Source organism: Eulemur rufifrons, chromosome 15, assembly GCF_041146395.1.
Source record: "Eulemur rufifrons isolate Redbay chromosome 15, OSU_ERuf_1, whole genome shotgun sequence".
NCBI classification, from domain to species: domain Eukaryota; kingdom Metazoa; phylum Chordata; class Mammalia; order Primates; family Lemuridae; genus Eulemur; species Eulemur rufifrons.
The window spans coordinates 69,489,906-69,505,784 of NC_090997.1; the positions used below are offsets into that span (position 1 = coordinate 69,489,906).

Sequence of the window (15,879 nt, forward strand, 5' to 3'; positions counted from 1 at the left end):
GGTGGTGGTGATTCAGGTCAGGCGCAATGTCTAGTTTCCTCCCCACTGTAACCCTGGTGGTCAATAATCACTTGCTAAAAGAATGAAGTGACTGAACTACCAGGCGGTGGAGCCTCTCTTTTATGTTATACTAAGCAATGGACATCGAGTAAGGATACCGTTTAGAAGGGAATGACCTGGGTAGTCGTGTGAAGCAGGAACATTACTGAGGAGCCTCATCTCCACTCTGGGAAGAATTAGCCTCAGCTGGGAAGTTGAACAAAGAACAGTAGCAGGACCACTCCAGCCTTTGCGGACACTTTCCTTTTGGGGACCCTGGCTGATCCCCAGCACCAACACTTGCTGAAGGCTACTTTCCACCCCAGATTCTTTCTGGCATTTGTAATTTCTAATCCACTTATTCCACTTTTACTTCTTGGAAACTGTTTCTGTTGGAGCCATGAGAGGAGACAGTATAAGACGTCCAAGACCCCAGGGACGCCAGGTCCCTGGAACCGCCCATTCCACCCAGGACCACGTGTACCTTGCTGGCATCCGCCCCTCGCCCTCCACACAGCCAGAGGGCGCCCTTGGTCTCGGGCCCTCCTAGTTCGCAGGCGCGCTCCCTCCCTGCCGTGCCCGGCTAGACCACATCCTCGGACCCAGAAGCCTCGTCAGAGTTCCACGCCGGCCAATCAGAACTATCCATGTACTATCGGGGGCGGGGCTGCCAAGGGAGGAGGAAGATGGCGGCGGGGGCGAGGTGAGGTGTTGGCAGTGGAAAGGGGCTCGGGCGCGGGGGGCGGGGGGACGCGGAGCTATGGCCCGCGCCGGCCGCTGGGGCGGATAAAAAGCCGTCGCGCCACGGGTGTGGGCGGGAGGGAGGTGAAGGCGCCCAAGCGCCACAAGAGTATGACGGGGCTGTACGAGCTTGTGTGGCGGGTGCTGCACGCGCTGCTCTGCCTGCACCGCACGCTCACCTCCTGGCTCCGCGTTCGGTTCGGCACCTGGAACTGGATCTGGCGGCGCTGCTGCCGCGCCGCCTCTGCCGCGGTCCTAGCGCCACTCGGCTTCACGCTCCGCAAGCCCCCGGCTGTGGGCAGAAACCGCCGTCACCACCGGCACCCGCACGGGGGGCCGGGCCCGGCCGCCGCCCACCGCCGGCTTCGCTGGCGCGCGGACGGCAGTTCCCTGGAAAAGCTGCCTGTGCATATGGGCCTGGTGATCACCGAGGAGGAGCAGGAACCCAGCTTCTCGGACATCGCGAGCCTAGTGGTGTGGTGTATGGCCGTGGGCATCTCCTACATTAGCGTCTACGACCATCAAGGTGAGGCCCGGTGCAGGGGTGGGGGATGGCCGAGGCGTCTCCGACCGCGAGGACCGCTCAGCTGGCAGGTGTGCCTGGGACGCGTGCGCTGTACACTGCCGCTCTCCTGGCTCCTCGGAGTAGCCCGCGGCCGCTATGTGCAAATCATAGTGCTGGCGCTTTCGAGGAAGGGAGATTAACTTTATTGAACACCTACTAAGTCTTTGGATTTGATTCAGTCGCTTTTTAACATTTAAAAAATATTTCTTGTTCGTTGTAGTAACCCAGTGAGGTAGATTGTGTTTGTATACTTTCGTTTCACAAAAAAGGGAGCCGAAGTTCAAAAACATTAGCTGATTTGTCCAAGGTCACAAAGGTAGCAATGGGGAAATTGGAATTTTAGCTAGTCTGTGCTTTTGCACAGTCTTTGCCCTCTGGTTACACTACCGTGTTTCTTTGAAGAGGTTCAAGGTCTTGTTGTTAAGGAGCAGAGATGCTGTGGAGGATTTATGTATCAGCTGGGTGCTTGGTACTGCAAATGAGAGTGGTTGGGGCCAGGTGGTATTTGAACTGGGTTTATGCAAAGTAAGTGAGAGATTGGATAGGCGGAAAGGAAACTGGTCCCCTTCTGTCTCTGGAAGCCTGGGATGGCACATGATCCTTGATCATCAGTGGCCAACACAATGCTTGATAGAATTGTCCTCCCGTAAGTTTTTATTGAGGGAATCAATTTCACCATAGGGAGTACAAAAATTCAACACTTATTGTATGGTAAGTGCAAACCTAAAGCATGGTGCTAGGCATATTCCTTGGAATCTTGCATGTAATCCCACAGACATTCAGGCTTGTGGGAGCTAGGTACATACTCACATAGGTGACATGGTTAATAACAAGAAGTGTTAGGACTAAAGTAACTACCGTGAGGAAGGAGGAGAGAAATTCTGAATGGAGGAACTTGAGAAGTTCATGCAGAGGAGATGGGATTTAAGAGGACATTGAGGAATTGGTAAGGGATAAAGTTGAGGAAGGCTCTAAATGTCCGTCTTGGGTTTCAATCAAATCTTGAAAGCTTCGGAATTTCTTTAAAGATAAAGGTGTATGTAGTAAGAATGATTTAGGAGTATTGGCTTGAAGAAAGGGAAAAGAAACTTTTATTTTTATTTCAATAACTTAAATTACCAGTATGCTCTAGAGAAGCCACAACTTGATTTGTACCTTTAAATCTTTGTCAGATAGGTAGACTTAAGTGTAGGGTTTTGTCAGAGAGCGTAAGTGTAGGTCAGACAGTAACTTACTGGGTAAGAATAATCTCTGCTCTCCCTATCATCTTCCTTGCAGCTAGCAGGGAATATGGTGACTCAGTAGCCTGTCATCATCAAATGATGATTTGCTCTGTACATTTGATATATTCAGGGACAGACATTTTTTGTTTATTTTGTTTTTTTACAGCAAGTCAGAAGCTAGAGGGACAGACATCATGGAACTTGCTAAAGAACTCTGCAGACCAGTAGAAATCATGAAACTGTTAGAGGGGACACAATCAGTGCCTAAACCAATACAACCAGTAGTCTGGGGGAAAAATAAGTGAAGCAGAAATGGAAATTAGTTAAAGACATTAAGGAATGTGATAGATGGACTTATATGCAGGTTGTTATTATTTTTTTTTTTTTTAGGCAAGCACGAAAATGAGGTTTATTGAGGAAAGAAAGATAGGATTATAGGGCAAGTGCAAGATATAGGTTTACAGAACATGCTATATATGCCACAGATGATGACCAGACTCATTGTTGCAGCAAAGGGAGAGCAGAAGGAAGGGCGCAAAAAAGCTAGGTTATTCTTTTAAAGCAAGTATTTTTTATCTTCCAGTAGGGAAGGAAAATTATTTGTCTTGGTGACTGTGCCTACTAGTACAGACTATAATGTTGCCACACTTCCTTGTTCCGGCAATTCCTGTTACTGAATTGCTGATGTGATTCAGAAGTATCCAGTGTCATATTTGCTAAAAGAAAAATGATTGGTAATGACAAAGAAGAAGTCAAAGTCAAGCTAAACCAAGTTTTGAGTGAGAACTAAAAGGCAGTTAAAGAGCATTTTTAGTGAATGGACTTACAGGATTTTGTGTCTAACTGTAAGAGCAGTTTTTTTTTTTTTTTTAAAGGGATAAGGGATAATTTCATTCTGAAGTAAGAGACCTTCAGTTTCCCCATTTTTGTTTTTGATTTATTGATTCATTTTACAGGTGATAGTTGGGTGTCTATTAAGTTCCAGGTACTCTTCCAGGCATGGGAATGTGGACGTGTACAAAACAGACATTTCAGGAGATGTAGAAGTGCTTTATTCAGTTTTTCCAAATAAACTTCTAATTAAGCCTATTTCTGTATAGATATTAAACTTATAAAAAAATTCCTGTTGACATACTCATAAATGCCAAATTTATTAACTGCTGTGGTGTAGTGCAATGGCAACATTCCGTTACACTAGCTGGAACAATAGCATTGAGTAAAGTGTTGGGAACAGTGACTACAATAGGTTAAGTTTATGTAATGAAAAGTTGGGACATGTGGTCATATGAAGGCTTGGACAGCTGTTCTGGTTATCTGTTACTTTGTAGAAATCTACCCCAAAGCATAATGTTTTCAAACAGCAGTTTACATGTTGACTCAATTCAGCGGCAGTTTTCGCTCATAAGGTAGCAGTTAAATAGTGTCTGAGACATAAAGATTTCTTGTTATAATGTCAGATGCCTGGTTTATGGTGGCTAGAATAGATGAGGGCAGGTTGATCATCTGTCTTCACATGATCTGGAGGGCATGGCTAGCTTGGGCTTCCTCATTTAATAGTGGCTTCAGGATAATCAGACTTCTTACTAGGCGGCTGACTTCCTCCAGCGAATGTTCCCAGAGACTTACCGAAAGGCGCAAGCTGCAAGATTGTCTTATGACCTAGCTTAGAAAATGATGCACTGTTACTTTTGCCGTATTCTCTTGGTCAGAGAAGTGACATGTCTGCCCTGAATCAAGAAAATGGGGAAATAGACTTCACCTCCTCATGAGAAAATGGCTTATGCCCAAACGTGGGGAGAGGGGTGGTATGGAGGGGATTGATGATGTGGCCATTTTGGAGATAGGCTTACCACCTTACGTTTTTCCCTGCCCTCCATCCCTTCACCCCTTTCGCCCCCTTCACAAATCTAATTATGCTTGGATCTAGATTATATTTAACCCTCAGACTGAAAAATCCATTGATATTTACCTTGATTTGACTCTGTCAACAAACCGAGCATTTTATTTTTCATTTCATGATTATAATACTTTTTGCCAGTTCTTTCATCTATCAGAAATTAGAGTGGTTTTCTCAGGAGAGTAATCAGGAATTTTGAGCTTAGAATTCTAGTGAAGAAATTTGATTATTTTGTCTACATGATTATAATTTAAGAAATGACCATAACTGAAATGGTACAAAAACCAGGGTTTGTGGCGTGACTCTGACTTAAATGACTTTAGTGTTGCAGCCTTAGGGGTGTTAAGTTTGCCTGTGTCTCACTTGGAAGTATACCTAGTTCCAAGTTATCTGGATATACATTGCTATGTTCAGAGATGGAGCCTGTTTTTATTGCATGGCTATATTGTGCCATGCTGGGAACCTTTCTCTATGTCAGTATTTTTCAAAACCTGGTTTGTAGACTATCTGTGAATCATTCATTGGGGATGCTTATAAAAAATACAGATTCAACACACTTAGTGATCAAACTGGATGAGGTGAGTGGGACCTGGGCATCTCCATTTTTATCAAGCTACCTATGTGATTACTTCTGCACATTGAGATTTGACCCTAACACAGATTAAAGGATACTCTGCTACTTGCCTTAGGTCAGATTATTCATCTTACATGTTCCTTTTCATAAGTGAGGATAATTTGGGGGGGGGGGTACAAGGGGGCTTAGTATTATTTACTGTAAATTGAAATGATCCAGAATAAGGCATTGTCTTCTGTATGAGAATTCAGCAGTAAGACAACAAAAATCTTTTGTGTTGCTCTTTTAGTGTTATTTCCTTAGTTTAAATATGTACTAGGTGTCTTTTGAAGTGGTTTTTGGGTATAGGTTTCTCACACTATAATTAAAAAAATCTGCCTAGTATGATCCCAGTCTTTTCAACCTAATTATCAATATTCTGTATATTGAAAATATTTTGCTTTATCCATATTTAGGTTGCTTAATGTTTCCTCGTCCTGAAATATCCCCTTCTCCTTTCTCTGACAAATAGCTACATACCTGCCAAAAGGCTATAGTTGATCCTTCCAAGTACATCCTAACTATCACCACCTGTGTAGCATCTCTCAACTATTCATTCCATTCCCTGTCTCGCTCTGTCCCTGAATCTCCTTAGAATGTTGTACATCTCTAAAGGTACTTCTGTCTCTTTTGTATAGTAATGTTTATATGTATATGTACATGAATTTTCATGCGAGATTATAAGCTCCACAGATGCTATCCATTCTTCTCATTTTTGCTTCTCTTACAGAGTATAGCATGTCATGAGTAGTTAATATGTATTCTTTGAATTCAAAGAGGGCTGCATTTCTAGTAGATAAGAATAACAAACTGAGCTCCAATTTGTTTCCCAACACTAATACCAGGCTTCTTAAAGCAATGGAGGAAAATGAACATAGTTTGCCTCAGCTTACTTATTTCGCACACTGACACAGGTGCTATTGGGAAATATGACTTTATTAAGTATTGTTCTTCTTATGTTGAATTAGGTACCGGAAGTGTTGAAAGTCCAGATAGAAAGGTGATTACATTTATTATACTGAACAGTGCAACCTAGAGTGCTTGTCTTCTTTCATGTGGAAACTCACGTAAGGAAACATTCTATTCCTAATCTTCACCTTTGTAGTACACTTCTTGCACAGAATTTCACATCCATCTTAGTATCCTGGAATGTCCTCTTGTTTTTGTAGCAAAGGGCCAGCTACTTGTGAAAAGGCTATCATTGATTCTTGTAAGTCCATTCTGTCACCTCCTCAGTAGCCTCTCTCGACTATCCATCCCCAGTCTTGCTCTATCTTTAAAAAACTCGGTCTTGCTTTTGTCAACTTTAGAAATGACTTCATTTTCTGCATACCCTTTAATTTAATACCGGGTCTTTGTATTAAAGTAAACCGTGATCTTAATAGTAATAATTATCCTTTGTTGAGCTCTTACTCTGTACTAGATACTATATAAAAGTGCATTAAATCTTTAGCAGTTTTACACATCAAGAAACAGAATTAAAAAGCCAAGACCCATATCTAGTAAGGAGAAGATCTAGAATTTGAACCAGATTTTATTCCAGAGCTTTTGTACTTAATCATTATGTTATATTGATTTCCACTGGTAAGAGAATATGACCACAACAGTCACTTTTAGTACTATTCTTGATTAAACTGGGTCATCTTAAAGCCTTGATAAAGTGATACTTATCTATAGGTGATAGAAATTTATTTGTAAAAGATAATTAAAGGCAGATAGAATATTCTTTATCCCACCAATATAAATGTTCATCCTGTGCTTCATAGGACACACTTTTTTAATCAACTAAATTTAATTTTATGGAGCTCCTGCTTTGTGTTGAGCTATTACTTTGTCAGGTGAGCAGAGTCTGTAAAGATACTCTCATTTTTAAAATGTGCAACTGGAGGCTGAAAAAGCCCACATGACTTGTTCATTTTACACATCTCTTGAGCCTAAGAGCTGGGACTGAAAACCCAGCACTCATTCCATTACACTTTGCCACCGTTTAACACAGTACCTGTTTCTCTCCTACAGATGCTAATTCCAGGATAATTTTCTGTGAGGTATCCTGGGCCTGGCTCTTGAAATAAAATAGTTTAATGGCTTATTTATTTTGTTACGATTTATCTTGTTATGACTACTTCAGTCGTGTAAAATTTTAATGGTAGTTTTTTTTTCCATTTTAAATAATTGCTCCATAAGTATATGTTTTCTTCTCTGAAGATTGCTTTCTAATAGTTTTATAATTGGGTTGTTAGAGGTAACTTACTTAAGTGTCTAGTTTATAAAGAAAAAACATAGGCCCATTTGAAGAACTGGCATTTATTTATAAATATTACTTTAATTCCACAGCTGGTGAGGTTCTTTTTAATGAGGAGAGATTGTTTCAGTGTTTATATCGTTGTCTCCCTTCTTTTGTTCTTACAAATACTTACTATATTTCTCTAAAAAAAATGTTTCTATAGAAAGGCATGGATACCCATAGTAAAAATTCTAATTTCAGATTTAAAAGAAGAGATATTAAATGTGTATTTTTAAAATCTCATTTTATAGACTTGATTATACATTTCACATAAGTTTTAAAAGAATCAGTATTTAAGGCATACAGGTGAGATTTGCTGATGGAATACTCATCTAATTAAACTCCTTGTTACTTAGTTCCCTTAATTTGAAAAAAGTGTATGTCATGGCTTTATTAGCCAGTACATGCTTGGGTGCTAGGGTGGACTAAATATTGAAACCTATAAATAGTTCCAAAATGTCATTGTAACTTGTAGAGATTTTAAAAAACTCCAGTAAGGTATCTGAATACAGTGTATAATCTAATAGGTAGATTAGGCATACTTAATTCTACTCTCTCTGAAATAGTTTCTGCTCCTGGCTTCCATGACATCAAATATGCTTGAATGTCTTCCTCTCACTGCCTGTTCCTTCTGATCCTTATGTCTGGCTTCTCTGTTCCACTTCCAAATGTTGTACTGTCCTAGAGTTTCAAGCAGTATATATGCCCTTGTCTTTCTGTTGTTCACTCTATTACAACTTCTCAACTCTGTGAATATAGGAAATAAGCAGCCATAAATGAATGTGTGTGGCTGTGTTCTCATTGCAGTAGTTTGCTGACCCCTGTCCCAGATGATCTCTCCAATCCTATGGCTTTATGTATGGTGAGTGCTTACATGCAGATTTGTATCTCCAGCCTTGACCTCTCCCATAATTCCAGACTTCTGTATCCAGCTTACCTAATATCTCTACTTTTATTTTATTAGGCAAATCAAGTGCCTAACACATCTAAAATAGTACTTTTGCATTTTTCCCGAAACTTGCTCCCTCACAGTTTTTCCCCATCTCAGAAAAATCTACTACCTTTTATCCACTTGCTCAAGCTAAAAACTGAGATATATGTGAGTCTTTCCTTACATATTGTTCCAACTGTAATCAATAGGCCTCCTGGGTCTTCTAGAATATATCCCACATCTGCCACCTATTTTGGTCTCCATTGTAGCCATCCAAGTTTGCGTTACCATCATCTTTCTCCTTGATTACTGTTGTAGCCGCCTGATTGGTCTTCATTTCTATTCTGGCCCCAGTATAATCCATTCTTCACCCACCAGCAAAGTGATCTTTTTTGATAACATCATTCAGATGCTGAATAAAACCCTCCAGCAGCTTTCCATTGTTCTGGGAATGTTTTCTAAGTTCATTACCAAGGCCCAGAGGCCCCTTCATGTTATGGCTGCTGCCAATACTGCTCTTTCTACTTACTTTTTTGTTGTTGTTGTTAGTTTGTTTTGGAGTGTTTTTTTTTGTTTTTTGTTTTTTTTTTTTTTTTGAGGCAGAGTCTTGCTCTGTGGCCTGGACTAGAGTGCAATGGCATGCATCATCATAGCTAACTGCAACCTCAAACTCCTGGGCTCAAGTGATTCCTGCCTCAGCCTCCCAAGTAGCTGGGAGTACAGGAGTGTACCACTACACCCAGCTAATTTTTCTATTTTTTTGTAGAGATGGAGTCTCGCTCTTGTTCAGGATGGTCTCGAACTCTTGGCCTCAAGCAATCCACTTGTTTTTTTATGATCATAGAGGCATTTTGCTTTTCTTTGAATATGATGAGAAACCTGAATGCTGCAAGATATGCAATAGAGTCATCCCTCTAGTAGTAATCTAGCTGGAAAAATATTGATTTTTATACTTTTAAGAACTGACCAAAATCAGCAAAGAACTTTTGAAAAAAAATAATGCGATTGTTAAAATAATCATGAGACTAGTACCAAGGAAGGATACATGTTATACAAATGAAAAAAGCAGTATACAATATTGCATAAGCATATACACCAGGATTGCATATGCAGATAGACAAAGACTAAGGAATATCAATAAGTGGAAATACCTGTGTTATGATGGTAAGGTTAGGGAGATTCCAGTGGTTTGTTATCATCAAAGGTTAGGGAACATTCCCTTATTGTCTAAACTTTGAACATCTTAAATAGTTTTTAATCCTAGAATTTAAAACAAATGTTTTTTAGAATATAAAAGAAGCCTACATTTAGCTCCCAAAGTGCATAGCTAGTATTTATCAAGAAATACCAAAAATATTATAGTCTTCCTGAGATATAACTTTGCTAGAATAAAATTTTATTCATCATGGAAATTGAAGATTTTCTTCTGTGTATGTTTTTCCAAATATGGCCCTTTCATTTATTTTATATATATATATATATATATATATATATATTTCATATAGTTTATGGTTGGGAAATTGAGAGTACATGAGATATAGTTGTAGAACAACAAAACATAATATAAAATTCTTTAAATCATTATTGCAAAAACTTATTTTATATTCCCAAGTCATACCTAAAGGATTCAAATATGTTTCTCCTTTGAAACCTCCTTAAAAACTTTTAAAAAAGAGCTCTAGTCTTATTTTTTCCAAAAGATACTACTCGTTTGATAAGAGATAAGTTGTATTTATTTAATAGAGTTCAACTTTTTTGGAGGGACATCCAAAATTTAATAGTAAAGTAGGTTTAGCATTGTTCATTTATCAGAGTTGGAAATAGTTATTGAACTGAATAATTAGAAAGGAGACCTGGATTTCAGGTCATATCCTTAGATGCTTGGCCAAAGAATTGCTTGCACTTTCCAGGTCTATTTCCTCATCTGTAAAAGGATGGGATAAAATAATTCTTGAAGCTCAATACTATATAATTTTGTAAAATGCAGTTTTCTTAAAAATTTGAGTATTTTCAAGTGTTTTCCCATTAAATCAGTTATTTCTGAATGAATGTTTATAAATGATTTTTGTGGTAGTTTCCTTTATTTCATCATTTTGGCTTTAAGTTTAAATTCTAGAAGGGAAACAGGATGAATTACCAGAAAAAGAATCTCTACATATGTTACTACTAGAGGAATTGACTATCTCAGTCAAAGCCACCCGTATGTTGTTGCATTTCTTGTGTATCACATGCAGTGTGTTTGTAGACTTTGAATCCTGAAGAAAATTGAAAGCTGATGATATTGCCTATGGGTAAGTAAGATAAGTAGCATAGAGTATAATCAGATTTCTGGATGGATGTCAAGCTATAAATTATTAGGGATCATCTTGCTCATAATTTGTCTTATCTATGTACTTAAAACTTCTAGAAACTATACTTTTAAATTTCATTTTTTTATCCAAATCAACCAAGACAAAGGTTCTGTTTAAAGTAACTTTATGAAAGTCTTTATAAAAGATACTTTGTAATTGTGTCTTCCTATAACATTCTTCCTTTTTAACTGAATTTCTGCCTATATGTGTGCAATAAGGAAGTATCTGCTTTTATTATGAGAGGTTCCTGGAAACTTTTTAAAAAATTCCATTCAGTGACATGTTCCTTTATGGGTTTTTTTTGTTGTTGTTAGGTGGCACTTTGTGCACTGGTAATTCTGTTTATTAAATAAACATTGAATTCCTGCTGTGTGGAAAGTGGCTTAGGGTAAAAGAGATGGATAAGATGCAAGTTCATAAGTAAGACTACAATTTAGGGGGTAGGGGTAGATTAAACTATAACTATAATAAAGAGTATAATATTAGTTTATTAAGAAGTTTGAATAAAATATGTGTATGTGGAGAGGGTGAGTCAGAGGAGGAATGGGGTACATCAGTCGGGGGAATTGGGAAAGGCCTCCTGAAGGAAGGCGACATTTCAGCTGACCTGTGAAGAATTAGGAGAATTTTATAGGTGTGGGCTTGGGAAGGTAACGTAAAGGATGAAGACGGGAATCACTCCATGTGTTTTTGAGGAACACGGGCAATTCTGATTTGCTGGGGATAGAGTATTAGAGAAATACAAAGATTCATTTAGTTCATAAACAAATTATTTCCATCAACCAAGCATGGAAGCATAGGCTAGAACGTTAATGTCGAGCTGAGCAGTTTGTTCTTAATATACTAGGCACTTTAGGAGCCCTTGAAGACACTGAAGTTAGAATGTACCAGAATTGAAGATGCAACTAAAGAAGATGAATCTGGTAGTCAAGCTAGTGATACTTGCTGGAAGGGGCAGGAAGACCCAAAGAAAGTGATTGTAATATTATAAAGAAGAAGGCAGTGGAGCTTGGAGCAGTAAAGGCAGCGGACAAAAGGAATATGGATACAGGAGATATTGCTGTAGAGGAGCATCTGGGCGTAGCATATTAATAAGGCATATGGGGAGTGATAATGCTAGAGAGTAGAGAAGATGCCTGGGCAGATAGTAATGTCTTTATTAGATATAGAACATCAAAAAGAAGGGTTGTGTTGTTTTGTTTTCTTTGCAAAATTTATATAACCAGCTTTACAGCAGTTAGGATTTTAAATCACCTGTTATCCCACCACCCTTACACATTTACTGTTCTCATTTTGCCTATTCTCTTCCAGAGTTTATCCTTCAGTGCATATAAGTTTTATGCTTGTAGTCCTGCTCCTTAAAAAAAAAAAAAACCCAAAAACTTGATGTAATATAAATGTTTTGAGAGCTAGCTTTATAGGTAAGCCACCAAGTTTTTGCTTTGTTCATTCTCAGATACTGAACTTTGAGGTAGAATGAGATGTTTCAATGAACTGGAAATGTTAGGAACCAAATGATGATCCTATTTCTACTTAAAATTTTAATGTTTTGTTCATTATGGATGCTTTTGCATTAATTTTAATTTTTAAAGATATTGCATTAAGTTATTTATCTTAATTGCTGAATCTTTTGCACCCCCTTAAATTTTGCACCCAAAATTTTGCCTCACTCATCCTTGTTCTGGCCCTTAGTGTTTTAAAGTCTTGTGAATGACTAGAATCAGAGAAGGAAGAGCACATGGATAGAAAGAAAGGGCTGAGATAGGAACCCTGAGGAATAATCTCCATTTAGGGGTGGAAAGAGGAAAAGGATTCAGTGGAAAGTGAGAAGGGGCCATTCAAGGAACAAACTGAGAGTTGAACCAGGAGAGGACATTCAGACAAGCTGAGATGAGGATAGAATTTTGAGAAGAAAGCAAGGTGGTCATTAATGGTAATGCTCCAGAGAAGTTGAAAAGGGAAGACTAAAGCTTTAGAGGAGGTAGTGACCATTTTGATGATTAAGAATGTCATTGATTGCTTTGAAGAGAGCAAGAGTTCTTGAAAAGATTTCCCACTGTAATCTGGAGGCTAAGGTAAAGATGAGCAAATTAGTGAGAACTACAGTGTAGGTTTTTAAAAAGAATATCAAAGAAGGGGATTGATATGATGTGAGTAGACAAAGCAAGAGTTCCTAGTGTTGAGTTACTGTTAAAATGAATAAATCTTAGTTTATATGGGAAAGAGATTCAGTTACCATTTTGTTTTTAATAAACGCATGTTTTGGCTGGAATGTTGGGGAGATTTTGCATTGTTTTTAAATTAAGAAATTTTCAAAATTCAAATGATTTCCATAATTTATACCTACAGTATAGACTAAAGTGTGGTCTAACTTGTGTATTCTATACCTGCATGGATAATTGGAAATCTTGTAACATTCGTACACCTGTATCATATATTTATATGCTGTTTTGTAGTATATGCCTTTTGTATTGTACATGTGCATTTTATGATTGATTTGAAGATGATTATATCCTGTACATCTGTATTATTGTATAAGTATTAATATTATTATTTTAAAGATTGCCATTCAGATAGCCCTGATATTAACCATCTTCCTTTAAAAATTTTGTGAGTATTCAGTAATATATTGTTTGTTTAATCTTGCTCTGGATATGGATGTTTCAAAATTTTCCCGTTTATATTTCCAAACTTAAGAGTCTTATGATTATTAGCTTTCATAATAATTGTGGGCATTCATAAGGAGTCATATCTTAGCCCTGTACTTTTCCCCACATACACCCATTTACCTTTGAAATCTTATTTATCACTTCTTGTGTATATAGCTTTCTCATCTTAAGGAGGATGACTCCCGAATGTATATCTACGTCTCAGTCTGTGAGTTTTTGTCTTTTCAGCAGACATTTATTTGTTGAGTGTTTGCTATATGCCAGGCACTGTGCTAGGCCCTGACAAGCAAAACAGATAAGATACCTACCCACATGGTGCTTATATAACCTCTTTGAACATCCTTCTGTCTCATGTCTCTTAACTATTGGGAGTTAGCTACACTGCTAGCAAAAAATTGGGTCCCTTTGGCAGGGGTCGTTGTAAGGGATAAAGAAATATTAGAAAATAGAGAATATAGAAATAAAAGAATACACAGAGAACAGTTTTATAAAGATGGGGAGCCAGGGGACCTCCAGCATTCCTGAGAGCTTTGAGGCCATGAGTGAAGTCCCACATCAGTATTTATTGGTACAGTGATCGGTTGCCAGGGGTAACAGATTTACATAATAACAGGTAGTTTGTTTTAGGTTAAAAGTCTCTCAAAAAGCTTCTAGAGATCCCTTAAATAACTCTCTCTATGTGAGCAAATGGTTACAAAATCTTTCTAAGACAAACTTTTAAGTTCTAAGATAAAATTATCACTTAGCAGAAAGGTTAAACAGAAATATAGTGGCTCTATATTTCTTTATCTAGTTTTTTGTTGATTGAGACAGGTAGTGAGGAGTGAAGCAAGAACTGTCCCTTAGGCTAATTGTTTTTAGCCGCTGGTGTCTCTGGCGAGGGCACTCTTTGATCAGTTCTCATCCTGGGGACCCATACCAAGCTTCTGAAGCATCAGGCGCAAGCCCACAGGTCTGAGACACAGCGTCACCATGGAAAGCTGCTACTGATCTGTGAGATGCCCTCCTGAGGCAAGGCAGCTTTTGATATGTGAACTAACATTTTCACATATTCCTTTAGGGCAAAGCCCCGCAAAACTCCTGAAATCTTGTATGTTTCTATAGAACAACATTTCTATAGCGCAACATTAATCACTTTTGTAGTAACTCCCACCTTAATACTCTCTCATCAGCTGTCTAAAACTGAACTTATCTTTTCCTTCAAATCTATTCTTTTTGTAGAATTTCGTCACTTTTAAAAAACGTTACCATTTTTTGCTGCCTAGGACAAAAGCCAGGGAATTTTCTACATTCACCTGTAAGTCAGTCATGTACCATATTCTCTCAGTTCTTCCTTTGTGGTAAATCCTTCTTTTCCATTTCCTCAACAGATCATGTATAGACTACTGTAGTGGTCTGCTGCCTGGCCTTTTCTATGCTGTTGCCAGGTTAATTCTGCTGAAAGAAAGACATACCTTTCCATGTTGCTCAGAAATTGTTGATTATCCATTTGGTAGGCCGGATGAAAGAAAAATTAGGACTACTCCCTCACCCCTCTTCTCAGATCTTTGTATCAGCAGTATTTATCCCTGTCTTTTGAACATTCTGAACTCATACTTTTTCTTAAGCGTCTTCCCAATGTAATGTCCTCTCTGTTTTCTTCTTTTTAACTTTGTGAGTTAGCTCCACTCAAGTCTTGATTATTTTACAATCAATCTCCTTCCCCCACCAAAGGAGACTGCTTTTGTAAATGCTGTTACATATATACTATCAGCTTGGCATTTGTATACATTATATATCAGCAGATTCTGTGCTATACTTTTATTATATAATTATTATTTCTATTTTTAAGTTGTTTTTTTTTTTACTGTGTTCTCTCTCCCAGTTAATCTTTGAACTGCTTTAAAGTCAGGCCTGAGTACAGAGTAGGAACACTTGATAAAGATCAAAAAAGCAATGGCCAGTAGAAAGCTGCCTCTTTAAAAATAGTCAAAAACTTGTGGCCCTTTTTTTTAGTTAGAGCTGTATATTAGTTTTATATTAGATGTGTGTCATGTAGTTCCTTTGTCTTTCTCAATAACATGGTGGTAAAGTGTTAAACTTTTCTCCGTATAGTTGGAGAGTATCAAATACTGTTTTATATAGTGTTTTATATAGTTTAGTTCTCTGCTTTGTTTGAATTTACTAAATTTTGATTTTGTTACTTTTGTCTGTTCTCTACTTTTTATATAATTTATATTAGTTCCTCTTGAGATTAAAAAAAATAATCAAATTGAGGCAGTAGTTTAATGCATATAGTAAATCTGTGGTCTCAAGACCACTGCTGCAGTATTATCCTGGATAGAGCTGGAGCCCATTCCACTAAGTGAAATATCACAAGAATGGAAAAATAAGCAGCATATGTACTCACCGTCAAATTGGTATTAACTGACTTAACTGACCACTTAAGTGCACATATAGTAGTAAATTCATCGGGTATCAGGGATGGGGGAGGGAGGGGATGGATATATTCACACCTAATGGGTACAGTGTGCATCGTCTGGGGGGTGAACAAGCTTGAAGCTCTGACTTGGGTGGGGCAAAGGCA

The 15,879-nt window shown here is 38.3% G+C and overlaps 1 protein-coding gene across 1 annotated transcript in view; it reads left to right on the top strand.

Moving 5' to 3' along the window:
* The first annotated feature begins 737 nt into the window (after positions 1–737).
* NUS1 (NUS1 dehydrodolichyl diphosphate synthase subunit) overlaps positions 738–15,879 on the top strand; it is a 28,640-nt gene continuing 13,498 nt past the window's right edge. Inside the window, exon 1 of the mRNA XM_069487793.1 lies at positions 738–1,306. Coding sequence (XP_069343894.1) covers positions 892–1,306 — 415 coding nt within the window. The 5' untranslated portion in view covers positions 738–891. The remainder of the gene's footprint in view (positions 1,307–15,879) is intronic.